This window comes from Bos taurus, chromosome 11 (assembly GCF_002263795.3).
Source record: "Bos taurus isolate L1 Dominette 01449 registration number 42190680 breed Hereford chromosome 11, ARS-UCD2.0, whole genome shotgun sequence".
In the NCBI taxonomy this organism is placed as follows: Eukaryota; Metazoa; Chordata; class Mammalia; order Artiodactyla; family Bovidae; genus Bos; species Bos taurus.
This window is the reverse complement of record NC_037338.1, coordinates 60,083,530-60,101,824: the sequence shown is the minus strand read 5'-3', so window position 1 is coordinate 60,101,824 and position 18,295 is coordinate 60,083,530. Positions and strand designations below refer to the sequence as shown.

General features: G+C 41.7%; 1 protein-coding gene across 6 annotated transcripts in view; it reads left to right on the top strand.

The window, feature by feature from the left end:
- The first annotated feature begins 731 nt into the window (after positions 1-731).
- Positions 732-18,295, top strand: part of USP34 (ubiquitin specific peptidase 34) — a 241,283-nt gene continuing 223,719 nt past the window's right edge. For all 6 annotated transcript variants that reach the window (XR_009496463.1, XM_059891776.1, XM_059891779.1 and 3 more), the window contains exon 1: positions 732-1,372. Coding sequence is in view for 5 of the 6 variants with exons in the window: in XM_059891776.1 (XP_059747759.1) it covers positions 1,330-1,372 (43 nt within the window). In the remaining variant the exon portion in view is untranslated. The remainder of the gene's footprint in view (positions 1,373-18,295) is intronic.

Here is an 18,295-nt window from a genome sequence, read left to right as displayed (position 1 = left end):
ACGTACTAGATACAGAAATCAGTGAGGACAGTATCAGTGCAGGCGAGGAAGATTTCCCCCACACTAGCTGGTTGTTACAATAACAAACTTCAGGTGAGTGGCCCCTTCCCTCCACCTGTTCTTCATTCTCCGCTCTCCGACTTAATTCCCATATTATTTGCTCTTCGCTGGGAAGCATACTACGCTATTTCAGGTGACATCTCTAAGGGTAATTCATAGGGGGCCCTCTGGCGGAAAGAGAAGAAGATGCCTTGGGACACTTCATTCCGCCATTTCTAGTCACATCAATGTTATCACTGCTCGAGGACACGCCCGCAGGTTAAGGCAGCCCGGGGCTGTTCCATTCTTCCAAAACCCCGCGGGGAGAAGGCTGCGTGTCCCCTCCTGGGCTGCGGCGTCGCTCCAGCCGGCTTCCCCGAACCCCAGCCTCCCGCAACCCCAAAGGCCTGAGTTCGGGTGAGGGGGACGGGACAAATGAGTACCAAGTCCCCCTGGGGGACCCAGAGTTAAAATGGCGAAGCGCAGGGGCGGAGGACAGGGCGGCGAGAGTGACCCGACGCTTGCTGGGCCTCCGGGCCCGCGGAGCGGCCTCGTTGGGCGACGCCGCGCAACCGCGACGCGCTCGGAGCTCCGCCATCTTCTCCAACTCACCCGGACTCCCCCCGCGGCCGCGCTGGCTTCGCGCTTCCCTTCCGGCCGCTGACAGAGATCCGGGCTGGGCGGGGTGGGCGAGCGCGCGGAGGGGGTGGACCGAGGGCGGGGAGGCCCGACGGAAGAGGAAAGGGAGGGCGGCGAGCCGGCCGCGGCGGGGTGTGGGGCGTGCGGCGTGAGTGCGGAGGGAGAGGTGGGAGGCGAAGAGAGGGAGGGAGGCGCAGGAATGAGAGCGCGAGGCCCTTCTCGTCGGCTCCCTCGCCCGGACGGAAAAAGCCGAGCGCAGCCCGAACGCTCTATTAAAATGGCGGCGGCGTCGGCGGTGGCCGCGGCGTCTGGTCGGTGAAGTGACTCTGCTGCTTCGCTCCCCACCCGCCCCCTCCCTCCCTCTCCCCTCCCCCCGTCCTCCCCCCCCCTTCCCCGCCGCCGGCGCCTCCGCGCCCCTCCGGCCTGCGCACCTCCCCTCGCCCCCCTCCTCTCCCCCGCCCGCTCCGGGGACCGCCGGCCCCCTCCCCCATTCTCCAGCTCCCCGCCCCGTCCCCGCCGCCGCCCGCCCTCGTCGCCTCCCCGCCCCGCCGGCCGGCCGGCCCCCTCCTCCGCCTCTCTCCCCTCCCCCCCGCCGATCGGGATCAGTCCGTGCGATCCGAAGCGGGGGAGGGGGGGGGCGGCGGCCGAACGATGTGCGAGAACTGCGCAGACCTGGTGGAGGTGTTAAATGAAAGTAAGTAGCCGCGGCGGCGGCCTGTCGGGGTGTAGGGTTTGGGGTCCCCCCGCCGCTCTCCGGCCTCCCCGAGCTGCTGCGGCCTGCGGGAGGCGGCGGCCGAACCGGCCGGCGTGCGGGCCTAGCGCCCCGGGAAGGTGAGCGGTGGCGCGGCCGCCGCGGCGCCTCGGGCCCAGCCCGGCCCGGTTACCTGGGCGCCCTAGAGGGGCCCGCCGCGGAGCTCTGGCCAGGCCGGGCCTGAGCGCTGTCCGCTCTCGGAAAGTTTCCTCATTACAGGTGTCAATTAACGAAGGCACTAATGATCCTTCGCACCCTTCGCCCTGACGGGAAGGTGAGGCGAGGTGGGGTCCGAGTACCAATCTCTCCTCTGCAGTCCGAACGCTTCGACCCTCCGGCCGCCCTCTTTGGTTTTCAGCGTGCGGCCGAGGCCTCTTACCTGCTAATTTTCATTAAACTCCCTGGGAGGTGGTTGGTGGTTTTCCCCTCCCTTGGGGGTGTGTAGGTGTATTAAACCTTTCTGCCTGTCCTTAAATAGCTGAAAATGAGCTGTGATAGTGATAATTGGAACCCTTATATCTATTTTTTAAAAAAATTAGTTAATGATGTCTCTTAGTGTACCAATCGTCGTTTTAATGATCAGTTCTCTTATATCAAGGAGAGCACTGTAGTACAGATACCATCCCGGGATAGTCATGGCCTGTCTCCTGGAATGAAAGGCCTTTATTTCGTATACTTTTGATTATTACAAAGCGTGTATTGCTGTTTTCTAGTTAGATTCCTTTAATTTATTTTACTCCTGACTCTTGTAAGATGGTATCTTAGCTTAAAGAAGCAAGGCATGTTGCAAGTTAACTATTTCTGGGCCCCAAGGCCTAGTTGGGCGAGGTGAATTAGATAAAAGATTAATTTACAAAAAGTTGAAGGTTGAGAAAATGTTCATTTACGAACGGCTTTTATGGATTTTGGATTTGTATTTTGTGTGTGGTATTTCGAAAGCCTGCCAAACTGTTTACTTTCTAATATTCTTTAAAACAACTTGATTATAAAATATATCGTCTAGTTTGTGTTTGAGTTTAATGAGCAAAGGCCATAATAAAAGTGGAAGGGTTCTAGTTTACTTTCACTTCTGTTTTCTTCCTGACAGGTGGAAGCAGGCTTTTGCACATATTCAAACTATACTTTCCAGTATGTTTCATTCTAAATTTTCTTGGAATTTTAAGATTATTTGTATATATATAAATTTTATAATTGAAGGATAACTGGTTTATAGAATTTTGTGGTTTTCTCTCATACATCAACAAGAATCAGCCACAGGTACACCTTTGAGGTTATTTGTATATATTTTAAGATACTGTTATTTTTGGTGTAGGTGGTTTATGATACGATAAACTTAAGTCCTTAGTACTTATTTTAGTGAACTGTATTTTATATATCTCAGATGCAAGTTGTGGGATTATGGCTTGATTATTTTGAAATTGGAAAGGATAGCTTTGTTATTTTATATATTAGAAGAATGTACTTTTTAAATATTTTATTGAAGGATAATTGCTTTACAGAATTTTGTTGTAAGAGCCTGCTTTTAATAGTTATGTTTAAAAATTAAAAACTTCAGACATGCTATCTAGAGAAACTAAAGTTTGTTAATCCTTATCTTTTGAAAAGACATAAAGAACCCCTAGAATTTAGCACTTGGGGAAACCCTTAGAATTTAGCACTCAAAAATGCAGTTGATTTATGGAGAGTTAGAAACTTGTCTTTTGTTACCTTTAATTAAATATGGTTAGTTGAGCCAGTTTCACAAAACCTGGCAGTGCAGGCCCTCTAAAACTTCAGTTTAAGAATTTGACTTTTAAACACTAATCTGACAAAGAAGCTTCCTTTAAAAAAAAAAAGTTACTTCAGCAATTTCATCTGTTGGTATACCAGGCTTTGACACGTTGCTTCCCCCGTTCCTCCTCTTGGTTGTTGTACAATTGTTTTCATTTTTCCTTTGTTTAGTTACTGTACCTCAAACATAAGATGCTTAAGTTTCCTGAGAGCAGAGGGTATTAACTATATCTCATTATAGTACCATTTATCCATGACTGGGTTGGAGCATGATGGTTGGAACTTGATAAAACTTGTAATTAAAGTAAATTATAAGGCTTTCTTGTAATCTCATTCACAATACTTGTACATGAAATCTTTTTTTATCCACCACACAGTTGTGCAAAGATGAACATCAATTCATCCTAGATTAGAAATGCAGTTAAAGCCCCCAAATACTGTGTCTATCTTTCTCTATAACTCCCTGAACAGTTTAACCAAAAGGAGAAATAAAATTAGTGTATTTTTTAGGTGGTGTGTTGGGAAGATAGAATTTAAATAAACTAAAAACTTGAGACCTGGGTTCAATCCCTGGGTCAGGAAGATCCTCTGTAGAAGGAAATGGCAACCCACTTCAGTACTCATGCCTAGAAAATTGATGGAGAAGCCTGGTGGGCTACAGTTGATGGGGTTGCAAAGAGTTGGACACGACTGAGCGACTTCACTCTCACTCTCTTTCTGCTTCTTGTTAAATTTGCAAACACTGATCAAACTTCAGTCTGTCTGGACACACTAGTAAATGCATAATGTAAACATTTCGTGTTTTAGGTGAACAGGTAGACATGATGTGGACAGTAGAGCTTTATATCTGATATACTTAGAGTTTTGATAAGGTTAAGGACTTGCAGTGAAGTGTTTATTTTAAAAATAACAAAATGTAGTGTAGTTAAAAATAGATGACAAAATATAATAGTTTCCTTTTGTCATCAGTTTTTGATGAGAATATTGATGTTAGTTATGCTGAGAATCTAAACCTCTCACCATAGAAATATGTACAGGATACAGACAGTATACAGACAGAATTTTGTAGGTTAAGGGTCCACTAAAGTAATGTCTGTGGAAGCAGGCTTAGGACTTGGTAATAAGGACCACGTCATTCTCTTTTTTTAGTATAGTCTTGACAGATATCCTGAAACTTAAAATTAGTTTTCAAAATAACATTTGGCTTTAGTGTTAGAATAACCACTTTGAGCAATACTAACATATTTGAGTTTTCATATGCTTTCCATTGCTTTGTTTTTAATAAGGAAGATGTTTTAAAAGTTTGGAATGTGTTGAGTGAATTTTGCTCCTGTCAGTTTGGGGAGTTTCATTCAGTTTAGGAAATAATTTTAAGTTTATATTCCTTTACTTGTTGAGTTTGTGTATTTGCTGCTTTTATAGCTACTTTTTTGAACTAGGTTACTAAATCTAAAACATTTGTGGATGTTGATGAGAAGTTATGCTTTGGGCCATTAGCATGTAGCTAGCTTAACTAGTTAATTGAAGTCACTGCCTTGGTGAAGTAAATTTCTCTATAGCAGAGTGAAAATGATTTTAAGTGTACAGCCATCTTTTGAATCATTTGTTTGTTGTGGATTTTACTCTGTATGTGTTTAGTGAATTACACTTTGCCAGATGTTTTAAACGGGCAATTCATTTGTCTTTCCTAGCTGCCCTTTGTGATAGGCAGGAGCAGGTATTGGTATCGCAGGTTTTTTTTTTGGCTTTGCCATGTGGCTTTCAGGATCTTCGTTTCCTGACCAGGAATGGAACCAAGGCTCACTACAGTGAAAGCATGGAGTCCTAACTACTGGACCACCAGGAAACTCTAGTATCTCAGTTTTAAAGGTGAAAAAGTTGAACCTCAGAAAGACTAACTGATTGGCTGGAGATCACCTGTCACCTGCTTAGTAGTCTTATCTAAGTTAGAACTCGGGCCACACTGATACCAGTATTGGCAGAATAATTGTTTGCATTTTTATTTTCTTAATGGGCTTCTCTGATAGCTCAGTTGGTAAAGAATCCACCTGCAACGCAGGAGACCCTGGTTCGATCCCTGGGATGGAAAGATCCACTGGAGAAGGGATAGGCTATTCATTCCAGTATTCTTGGGCTTCCCTGGTGGCTCAGCTGGTAAAGAATCCGCCCTCAATGCGGAAGACCTGGGTTTGATCTCTGGGTTGGGAAGATCCCCTGGGGAAGGGAAAGGCTACCCACTCCAGAATTCTGGCCTGGAGAATGCCATAGACTGTATAGTCCATGGGGTCACAAAGAGTATAAGGCTAAGTGATTGGCTGAAGATCACCTGTCACCTGCTTAGTAGCCTTATCTAAGCTAGAACTCAGGATACTCTGATGTCAGTATTTGCAGAATAATTGTTTGCATTTTTATTTTTAAAGAATATTGAGCCATTTGTGTTGGGAACTTAATCAGTTCTTTGAGGTAGGTACCTTATCATCCCTTTTTAGATAAGAGAACCAAGGATTAGAGTCACTAGACTTTATTTGGTGGAGTCAGGATTTGTAGAGGACTTAATCTCAGGTTGGGCTAAAAGCTCATGCTCTTACAGTTAGGCTATGCTGTATAAACTTTATGATGATCTATTCAAATGGAAGACATTATGAGTACACTGATGGCAAAATAAAAAATTACTAAATTTTTAAGTGTTTTCACAAGTTTGGGCTTGATTCTGTACTCACTGTAAAAAGAATTTATAAGTGGTGGTAAATGTAGCCGAATGGTAGTCTGTCTTAATATATCTTAATATTTATCAGCAATGACCTCTTTAATAAACCTCATGTTTCTAGGGTTTTAAAAATATAAGTATATAGGCATGAAGTAATCATTAGTAATGTAACATTTTTTGGTAGACATTTAATTCTAAAACTTGAATTGATTGGAAATTTGATTTTATTGCAATATAGTACCAAATTACTAAATTTTTTATTTCAATAAATCTTGCTAAGATTATATTCTCTTAAAATAGTTACTGTTTGAAATATTATTTTTCAAAAATAGTAGAGTTTCAACTCATATATCTTTATAAAGTAACTTATAAATCACAAAGCACTAGTAGATTATTACTAGCCAACTATCTTTATTGTCAGTGATAACTTGATATTTAGCACTGTATTTATGAAATGTTAATATTTTTAATGTTAAATAATGATAGTATCTATATATCTACAAGTGTTTATGTGTAGGTTGAATGTGTATTAATGAGAATTTTTATTTTTTTCAGAAAGTGTGGAACTTTTCAGTAATGACCAAGGTGTGATAGACTGTTGCCAAATGGGCTCTGCTATCTTTCTCTTTTTCACTTACTCTTATTTTTCCTGACTGCAGCTTGCAGGGACTTCCCCTGGCAGTCCAGTGGTTAAGCTCCATGCTTGCTACTGCAGGGTTGTGGGTTACTTTCCTGGTGGGGGAGCTAAGATGCCATGGCGTGTCCCCTTCCTCCCCAAAGCCCCCCCAAACTATTCAGGTTTGAGTCACCCATAATCTTACTATCCAATGATGATTTCTGGTAATGCTTTGAAGTATTTTTACATCATATTTTTTAGGTACATATTTACACTTTTTTTTTTTCTGACTGCACCACTTGGTTTGTGGACTCTTAATTCCCCTGCCAAGAATTGAACCAGAGCCCTCAGCAGTGACTGGACCTCAGCCACTGGACCACCAGGGGGTTCCCAGCAGTTTTAAAATTGAGAATGAGATATATATATATATGTATATATTTAGTAGCTTTTTTCACCTAAGATTGTTTGATCATTTCCCTTAACTTTTTTAAAACATTTTTTTGTCTGTATGATGTTCTATTTTGTATGCAATTTAATTTTTCCTCATGGTATTCTTGTTTTCAGTTCTTCAGTATTATAAATAAAGCTGCAAATGAACATCCTTGCATATGAATCTTTTAATCACTGGGTTTTAAAAAATAGATTCTTAGAAGTGGTTAAAAATACAGACTTTTAGAAGTGGTTTTAAAAATGTAAACTTCTTTGTTTTATATTGTCTAACTGCTTTCCAGAGAGGATATACTGATTTCTATTCTTTTAGTAGTGTTTTTGCAACTTGAGCACTCTTACTTTTGCTGAATATTTCAGCAAAAAATGTGATAAGCAGTTTTAAACACTCATTTTTATTGGCTGTTTGCATTTCTTATTTAATGTGTTGGTGGTGTTCTTTTCCTACTCTTTAGGTTTTAATGTTTTGTATTATAAGAGCTGTTCATTTACTAAGTCTATCAATGCTAGGTTTAATTTATCATGTACTTCGCCCCCTTTTTTGTGTGCTTTTTCACTTTATTTTTAATGATGTGCTCAGTTGCTCCTCAGTCATGTCCAACTCTTTGCCACCCGTTGTAGCCCACCAGGCTCCTCTGTCCATGGGATTTCCCAGGCAAGAATACTGGAATGGATTGCTGTTTCCTCCTCCAGGGGATATTCCTGACCCAGGGATTGAAACCGCATCTCCTGTGTCTCCTTCATTGCAAGCAGATTCTTTACCCACTGAGCTACATTGAGAGCTCCATCACAGCACAGTTTGGCCCAAACTCATGTTTCTAGCCTCAATTCTCGCTTTTTTCTGTGAGGCTTTCTTAAAACTTATTCCAGTCTCTCTCAAAATGACAACATACACCTTTCGTTTAGAATATGTACTTAAGTTACAGCCCACTCCCCACCTTTTTTTAAAAAACAAGAGCTTTCCTTGCTGGATGCTGAATTCCTTAAAGTCAGGGACCATGTTTTGTTTCTTTTCTTAGTACTAATAGGGCTTCCCTGGTGTCTCAGACAGTTGAGAATCTGCCTGCAATGCAGGAGACCCCAGTTCAGTCCCTGGGTTGGGAAGATCCTCTGGAGTAGGGAATGGTAATCCACTCTAGTATTCTTGCCTGGAATATCGCATGGACAGAGGAGCCTGGTGGGCTACAGTCCATGGGGTCGCAAAGAGTCAAACATAACTGAGTGACCACCATACATATTAGTAATAATATAGTGCCCTGTAGAGAGTAGGTGCTTAGTGAACATTTTAGTTAATGGAAAGTTCTTGAAGAATATGATTGCCTAGGTAAACCAGAGTGTTCTTGGGCCTCTTGTGAGGAGTGATGTAATTATGAGAGTTTGTGGATGAAATATACAGATTGTATCACATATGTTAGGTACTTATACAAAATATCCACACCAAGCTGCTACATTCTAAATAGGTAATGCAAAAAGACTATATATTTTTTTCTATGTAGATGGTGAGATTTGAATCTGGGTTGAACATGTACTAAATTACATTTATTTAAAACTTTATATACTAGGAAAATAATTGGACTTTTAACTTAAATGTGATTAACACTTGTTAATGTTATTTTTCTTTAAAATTCTATAGAAATTAAAAAGTCTCCAAATGTAGGTTACTCAGTTAATTGGGATTTGATGTAGTTTACACCTGGTCTCCTCTTGCGCTTTTTTTTTTAAACTGGTAGAGACAGCTTTCTCCTGTCCTGGCTATAACCTCTTCTATAGAGAGACCTTATCTAGCTTACATCCCCTGAAAGGCCCTTCTCTTTAGCCATCGCTGATTGGACTCCAGATAGACTCCCGACCTGGTGGATTGGTGGGACCAGTGTCCATGAATCAGATATTTCCTGTCAGAATGTTTCAACTAAAGAACCAGGTAGCTGTGAGTAGCCAAACTAGAATTAGTGCTTTGGCTAGCTCACGTGAAGGAGCAGCAACATTGAGCAAGTGGAGGCAGCTATTTACAGAAGAGAATTGGGGCAAATTGTGAAAACAGTTGACATGGAAGCTCTATAAAGAGACAGAAGTTAATATCCTGATGGCTTTCTTCCTTTATTATACATATACACACACACATATACACATATATATATTTACACATACATCACATCAGATCAGATCAGTCGCTCAGTCATGTCCGACTCTTTGCGACCCCATGAATTGCAGTACGCCAGGCCTCCCTTCCATCACCAACTCCTGGAGTTCACTCAGACTCACATCCATCGAGTCAGTGATGCCATCCAGCCATCTCATCCTCTGTCGTCCCCTTCTCCTCCTGCCCCCAATCCCTCCCAGCATCAGAGTCTTTTCCAATGAGTCAACTCTTCCCATGAGGTGGCCAAAGTACTGGAGTTTCAGCTTTAGCATCAGTCCTTCCAAAGAACACCCAGGGCTGATCTCCTTCAGAATGGACTGGTTGGATCTCCTTGCAGTCCAAGGGACTCTCAAGAGTCTTCTCCAACACCACAGTTTAAAAGCATCAATTCTTCGGCGCTCAGCCTTCTTCACAGTCCAACTCTCACATCCATACATGACCACAGGAAAAACCATAGGCTTGACTAGACGAACCTTTGTTGGCAAAGTAATGTCTCTGCTTTTGAATATGCTATCTAGGTTGGTCATAACTTTCCTTCCAAGGAGTAAGCCTCTTAATTTCATGGCTGCAATCACCATCTGCAGTGATTTTGGAGCCCCCCAAAATAAATTCTGACACTGTTTCCACTGTTTCCCCATCTATTTCCCATGAAGTGATGGAACCGGATGCCATGATCTTCGTTTTCTGAATGTTGAGCTTTAAGCCAACTTTCTCACTCTCCACTTTCACTTTCATCAAGAGGCTTTTTAGTTCCTCTTCACTTTCTGCCATAAGGGTGGTGTCATCTGCATATCTGAGGTTATTGGTATTTCTCCCGGCAATCTTGATTCCAGCTTGTGTTTCTTCCAGTCCAGCGTTTCTCATGATGTACTCTGCATATAAGTTAAATAAGCAGGGTGACAATATACAGCCTTGACGTACTCCTTTTCCTATTTGGAACCAGTCTGTTGTTCCATGTCCAGTTCTAACTGTTGCTTCCTGACCTGCATATCGGTTTCTCAAGAGGCAGGTCAGGTGGTCTGGTATTCCCATCTCTTTCAGAATTTTCCACAGTTTATTGTGATCCACACAGTCAAAGGCTTTGGCATAGTCAATAAAGCAGAAATAGATGTTTTTCTGGAACTCTCTTGCTTTTTCCATGATCCAGCAGATGTTGGCAATTTGATCTCTGGTTCCTCTGCCTTTTCTAAAACCAGCTTGAACATCAGGAAGTTCACGATTCACGTATTGCTGAAGCCTGACTTGGAGAATTTTGAGCATTACTTTACTAGCGTGTGAGATGAGTGCATTTGTGCAGTAGTTTGAGCATTCTTTGGCATTGCCTTTCTTTGGGATTGGAATGAAAACTGACCTTTTCCAGTCCTGTGGCCACTGCTGAGTTTTCCAAATTTGCTGGCATATTGAGTGCAGCACTTTCACAGCATCATCTTTCAGGATTTGGAATAGCTTAACTATATATATATATTTTTTTTTTGTTTGTTTTTTTCTTTTTTTTGGCTGTGCTGAGTCTTAGCTTTGGCATGTGGGATCTTTAGTTGCGGCATGTAGGCTCTAGTTCCCCAACCAGGGATTGAATCTGGAGCCCCTGTATTGGGAGCATGGTGTCTTAGCCACTGTACCACCAGTGAGGCCCCCGTTCCTGCCACCCTCTTCCCCAGATGTGCCTTTCTAATACTGAAGCCAGAGCTCCTTTTTAGCTGTCTCCTCTGTACATGCCTTTTGAGTTAATGTGCAACCAAAAGAGTTTTGATGCCAGTATTGCCGCATGAGGAGCTCTCCAATATTGGAGATTAGGTATAATCTTTACCTGTGAGTGCTTCATTATAGTCTGGTTTATTTTCTTGGAACATGTTGAGCAAAGTGTCATCTGTAGTGTTTGGTGGCAGGAAAACATTTAGGAACCCGTGTTGTTACTTACTTATCTCTCTACCAGCCTGCTTAGTCTTTGAAGAAAATGAAAGTAGCTTTGTTGCTTTTCTTTCTAAAAAGGATACCTGCTTTTTAGAAAAAACCCAAATAGTGCAGAATATAAAGAAGAAAATTGGGATAACCTGAAACTCTGCTTTCATGTAAGAAATCATATTTTAGTAAACATCTCTTAAGTCATTCTTTTTCTCTTTCCTCAGATACACTGTTTTATGTAGACAAACTAATTATATGTTACTCTGTTTTATTGATACTAAGGAGTTCCTTTGGTGTTCATCTGTACTTATATTGTCCTTTTTTATGGCTTTAGCGTAGTATTCCATTGTTTGATCATACACTAACTTAACCAGTCCTCTCTTGATGTGCATTTGGGTTGTTACATGACTTTGGAATTGTCTAATTATCACCTTAAATGTAGTCTCTCAAATCAGATTGCTGAGTAGCTCATAGAGTATATCTGGAAGGAAATCTGGCAATATGATGAAACTTTATTTTTTAAAAGTATTTATTTAGATAAAAGTTTAAAAATTATCCTTACACTGTTAGAGCTCATGAGTGTAAAGGCTTCATAGTCTTTGAAGTGTTTATTCTGACTCTGCGGTTTGTGGGCTGTTTTAGCAGTGTATTGGTTCTAAATCACCACAAGACAAAATTGGAAGGGACTTTTTACTCTGGGTAACTTTGCTGCTAGACTTGTGAACTTTATTCTGATTATTGAGAAAGGCTCAGTAACCAGTGATGAAAGTAGGAGTTTAAGAGCAGTAGTAAGAGCACTGCTGCTGCTAAGTCGCTTCAGTCGTGTCCGACTCTGTGCGACCCCATAGGCGGCACAGCCCACCAGGCTCCGCCGTACCTGGGATTCTCCAGGCAAGAACACTGGAGTGGGTTGCCATTTCCTTCTCCAGTGGATGAAAGTGAAAAGTGAAAGTGAAGTCGCTTAGTCGTGTCCGACTCTTAGCGACCCCATGGACTGCAGCCTACCAGGCTCCTCCGTCCATGGGATTCTCCAGGCAAGAGTACTGGAGTGGGTTCCCATTGCCTTCTCTGAGTAAGAGCACTAACTTAGAATAAATTGAAACTTAAGAAAATACTTAAGACAGTAGAGGTTTTGTATTGTGTTCAAAGTAAGATAAATAAGGGGACAGTGGACCCACTGCTTGGTAGAGTGGTATAATAGAGGGTGGTGTTCAGCAGAATGTTCTTTTACTCTAATACTTTGTTTCCATTTTCCCTTCTAAGAGGAATCCCCTAACAGTAAGGATAAATCATATATTAAGAGGGAATCTAACCTCTAGATTGGTAAGGAATGATGAGAACTCTCTTAGAGTGTTAAGAGAAAAAATTTTCAAGAATGGTACATTCCTTTCAGTGAAAGAGATAAAGCTGTGGTTCTGTGTGATTATTCACCTTTAGCTTATTAAGTTTCAAGAAGAGCAGAAATTGGCAAGTATTATCTTTGGTTATTCCTCCCACCACCTCCTCATTTTGGGAACTGTGAGAGAAACTTGCCACTATTAAATAATCACTCACTAAAGAGTGAACAGATAGTAAAAAAAAAAAATTATGTGATACTAGTAATTTATGTTAAACCTGTCATATTTTGATTATATCAAGTCACATAGAATCTGAAGCTATCCTTGTAAAAAAGGTGAGGTTTTTTTGTTTTTGTTTTTTTTTTAGTTGACTTGGAGAGACATCACTGGTGGCAAGCCATAGGGTCTTATCCTTAATTTGTTTCTTCTTCAAGATTTTCAGTAATGATCCTTAATTTATGAACTGTTCTTGGAGTAGCATTGCTCCTTTTTCAGTGGAGTGAAGGTGACTTTGGAATCTCCTTTGTTTCAAAATAAAAAACTCATTTTGTTCTATTTTGTAAATTGGAGTTAAATTAAGATTTTGGGAGGAGAAAGGGGGATAGTAGCTGCTTTATAAATAAGCCTGAAAACCATTAACAATATTGGTGCTCAAACTCCAAGTATAATGGGTAGTACAGTGCTTATGAGTTGGAATAGGTTGTGTTGAATTGTATACAACACAATGACAATCTACTTGTGAAGCTATTTGAATATTGTGTAATTTCACATATCTTCATCAGTTCAGTTCAGTCGCTCAGTCGTGTCTGACTCTTTGCGACCTCATGAATCACAGCACGCCAGGCCTCCCTGTCCATCACCAACTCCTGGAGTTCACTCAAACTCACGTCCATCAAGTTGGTGATGCCATCTTCATGGCATCTCATAAAAATCAGGAGAAATAGAATGATTTGGCCAAGTTTACACAGCTAATAAGTAGCAGAGCTAGGACTGGAATTTAGTTTTTATTCTTACTCGGTATACCTTTCTCTAATCATGTTTTTTTTTTTAAAGGAACTTGACTGTGGGAGTTGGAAGTGAAGTGAAGTTGCTCAGTCGTGTCCAACTCTTTGCAACCCCATGGACTGTGGTCCACCAGGCTCCTCCGTCCGTGGGCTTCTCCAGGCAAGGATGCTGGAGTGGGTTGCCATTTCCTTCTCCAGGGGATCTCCCTGACCCAGGGACTGAACCCGGTCTCCCGCATTGCAGGCAGACGCTTTACTCTCTGAGCCACCAGGGAAGCCCCTGAAAACTTCTTAGAGGAACTATAGAGATTGTGCATGTGTGTGTTCAGTCATGTCTGACTTTTTTCGACTCCATGGACTGTAGTCTGCTAGGCTTCTCTGTTCTTGGAGTTTTCCAGCAGGAATACTGGCATGGGTCACCATTTCTTTCTCCAGGGGATCTTTCCAACCCAGGGATCGAACCTGTGTCTTCTGCATTGGCAAGGGGATTCTTTACTACTGGTCCACCTGGGAAACTCATAGGCAGATTAATTGTGACTAAAGTGGATTAGGCCAGGTTTCAAGGAAAGTGAAGGATGAACTCATCCTTTCAGTTCAGTTCAGTCGATCAATTGTGTCCGACCCTTTGCGACCCCATGAATTGCAGCACGCCAGGCCTCCCTGTCCATCACCAACTCCCGGAGTTCACTCAGACTCACGTCCATCGAGTCAGTGATGCCATCCAGCCATCTCATCCTCTGTCGTCCCCTTCTCCTCCTGCCCCCAATCCCTCCCAGCATCAGAGTCTTTTCCAATGAATCAACTCTTCGCATGAGGTGGCCAAAGTACTGGAGTTTCAGCTTCAGCATCATTCCTTCCAAAGAACACCCAGGGCTGATCTCCTTCAGAATGGACTGGTTGGATCTCCTTGCAGTCCAAGGGACTCTCAAGAGTCTTCTCCAACACCACAGTTCAAAAGCATCAATTCTTCGGCACTCAGCTTTCTTCACAGTCCAACTCTCACATCCATACATGGCCACTGGAAAAACCATAGGCTTGACTAGACGAACCTTTGTTGGCAAAGTAATGTCTCTGCTTTTGAATATGCTGTCTAGGTTGGTCGTAACTTTCCTTCCAAGGAGTAAGCGTCTTTTAATTTCATGGCTGCAGTCACCATCTGAAGTGATTTTGGAACCCCAAAGTAAAGTCTGCCACTGTTTCCCCATCTATTTCCCATTACTTTTATTTACTTGTGTAATGTCTTTTTATTTTTTATTTTTGGCTGCTCTGCCTGGCTTCCAGAATCTTAGTTCCCTATGGGGATCAGGCCTGCGCCCTCTGCAGTGAAAGTGCAGAATCCTAACCGTTGGGATTGCCAGGGAATTCTCTTCAGTGTCTTTGTTACGTAGGGTTGCACGTTCTATGGTTGTGACTGTCTTAAATTAACCAAGTTTCGCAGTGCCTACACATACTGGGATCGATCCGTATCTGTTAAAATATTTGAAAAATCTTACGATCACTGTAGGTGGTTACTGGAAGATGAGAGTAGGCTGGATGTGGTGGTTTTTCCTATTTTCTCAGTTTTGGGGGATATTTCAAAGTACTGTCAATCCTTTTATGATGTCCTGTTTTGTACCCCAGCTTCATTAAAAGGTACTTCATTGATTAAAAAAAAGAAATTTTCATTTTGTCCGTTCCCTGCCACTCCCCGTATTCCTTGATTTTAGCACCTATGGAATAAAAGTCTAAGATTGGGAATTAGTTTTTGAAGCCAAGTTAGGTCTCTGCATGGACCAGGAAGAAAACCCTATTTAGCAGAAAGAAAAAGGAATTTTTAAAAGCCAGACAAGGTGTGTGCTGTGTTCTGGTGTGGTCTACTCTTTGTTTGATTTTGTTTTTTAACTTAAACAGTGTTGTGTTAATTTCTGCTGTACAGTAAAGTGATTTAGTTATGTATGTATATACATTCTTTTTTATATTTTCTCTCCATTACGGTTTGTCACAGGATATTGAATATATTTCCCTGTGCTATACAGTAGGACCTTGCTGTTCATCCATTCTCCCTGTAATAGTTTGTGTCTGCTAACCCCAAAATCCCACTGCATCCTTCCTTCACCTCACCTTCCCCTTGGCAGCCACAGGTCTGTTCTCTCTGTGAGTCTGTTGCTGTTCTGAGGTAGGTTCATTTGTGTAATATTTTAGATTCCACATATAAATGATATATTCTGACTTACTTGACTTAGGATGATAATCTCTGTGTCCACCCATTTTGCTGCAAATGGCATTATTTCATTCTTTTTTATGGCTGAGTAGTAGACCATTGTCTATATATGCCACATCATCTTTATCCATTCATCTGTCAGTGATTATTTACAATGTTCCATGATGGAGAAGGCAATGGCACCCCACTCCAGTACTCTTGCCTGGAAAATCCCATGGACGGGGGAGCCTGGTAGGCTGCAGTCCATGGGGTCACTAAGAGTCGGACACGACTGAGCGACTTCACTTTCTCTTTTCACTTTCATGAATTGGAGAAGGAAATGGCAACCCACTCCAGTGTTCTTGCCTGGAGAATCCCAGGGACGGGGGAGCCTGGTGGACTGCCGTCTATGGGGTCACACAGAGTCGGACACGACTAAAGCAACTTAGCAGCAGCAGCAGCATGTCTTGATATTGTGAATAGTGCTGCTGTGAACATAGGGGTACATGTATCTTTTTATAGTTTTGTCCAGATATGTGCCCTAAAGTGGGATTGCTGGATCATTTGGCAGTTTTATTTTTAGTTTTTTGAGGAACCTCTATACTGTTACCCATAGTGGCTGCACCAATTTACATTTCAACAATGAAGGAGAGTTTCCTTTTTTCCTGGTGTGGTCTACTTTTAATATAAGATCCATATAATATTACAAATGATTTCTTATTTCTGTGTGGCTTGCTTTGCTCTGCTTCCTTGGTTTGGCATTTCTCATAGTAGCAGAAATGACTACTGCACACCATCTTTATACCACACTGGAAGCCACATATTTATACTATGCAAAGCAAAACAGAATGTTTTCTGAAACCTACTGTACAAGAACAAAGAAGCTACTTTTTCCAAAACCTTGCTAGCAGATGGTGCTTCATAGATCATCGGCCTTATTTCTAGAGTTCAGAGAGGATAGATTTTGGTTGACTTAAACTGATGACCCATTCCTGAAGCTGATCCCAGCAAACCTCATAAATTTGAAAAAGGTGTTTTCCCCAAAGAAATTTGGCATGTTGTGATTATACAGAAGGTGAAATGGTTTTGGGACAGCAAGGACATAGATGCCTAGTATACTGTACTATACTGAAAACTCTGTTTTTTTAACTTTTGAAAGTTTTATAATTTTATTTGACAATCAATGGTTAGGTCTCATCTACATTGACTATAAAGTTTTGGAAATGATGACAAGTACCTGAGTAACCAATGTATTTAGTTTGTTTATGGAATCTTCATCCTCATTGTGTTTTCTGGATAACCACACACAGATACAGTATGGGACAGTTCTTACTCCTTTAGCCCTTAATGCTTTGTTGAGCCCAGTGTCAATGGGCACATCTGGACATTCTGTCTCCTTAAATGGCAAATTTCTGGATCTCTTTGAGTGCCTGAGGGGCACACTTCTTGATGCTCACTCTATGGATGCACTCATGAATGTTGATGGTATATTTTCTCATCACTAACCAGAATGGTTGAATGGTCTTATTCTCGTCACCCATCTTTGTGGGAGTCATTCTGCTGGGTTCAGGTTGGAAGACTTAAAATCATGTCTTAATATTCTGTTTACTGACTTGATTTTATCTCTATATTTAACTACCTTTTTCAATATATAACATATATTGAATATTTAACATTTGTAAAGCATTTGCTGGGCTCTGTTGTTCTGTCACTAAGTCATGTCTGACTATTTGTGACCCAGTGAACTTCAGAACGCCAAGCTTCCCTGTCCTTCTGTCATCTGGAGTTTGCTCACACCCTTGTCCACTGTGAGTCACTGATGGCTATCTAACCAACCATCTCATCCTCTGCCGCCCCCTTCTCCTCTTGCTCTCAATATTTCCCAGCATCAGGGTTTTGTCTTGTGAGTTGGCTCTTTGAATCAGGCGGCCAGTGTATTAGAGCTTCAGCTTCAGCATCAATCCTTCCAATGAAAATTCACAGTTAATTTCCTTTAATATTGACTGGTTTGCTCTCCTTGCTGTCCAAGAGACCCTCAAGAGTCTTCTCCAGCACCACAGTTTAAAAGCATCAATTCTTTGGCACTTAGCCTTCTTTATGGTTCAGCTCTCACATCCAAACATGACTACTGGAAAAATCATAGCTTTGACCAGATGGACCTTTTTTGGCAAAGTAATGTCTCTGCTTTTTAATACACTGTCTAGGTTTGTTATAGCTTTTTAAATTTCGTGGCTCTGGTCACTGTCCGCAGTGATTTTGGAGCCTAAGAAAATAAAATCTGTCACTGTTGCCACTTTTCCACCATCTGTTTGCCATGAAGTGATGGGTCCAGATGCCATGATCTTAGCTTTTTTGAATGTTGAGTTTTAAGCCAGCTTTTTTAGTCTCTCTTTCACCCTTGTCAAGAGGCACTTTTCAGTTTCGCTTCACCTTCTGCCATTAGAGTGATACCATCTGCATATCTGAGGTTGCTGATATTTCTCTGGCAATCTTGATTCCAGCTTGTGATTCATCCAGCCTGGCATTTCGCATAATGTACTCTGCATATAAGTTATTAGCAGGGTGACAATATACAACCTTGGCATATACTCCTTTCCCAATTTTGAACCAGTCAATTATTCTGTGTCTGGTTTTAACAATTTCTTCTTGTCCTGCACATAAGTTTCTCAGGAGATAGGTTAAGTAGCCTGGTATTCCTATCTCCTTAAGAATTTTCCAAAGTTCATTGTGATCCACACAGTCAAAGGCTTTAGCATTGTCAATG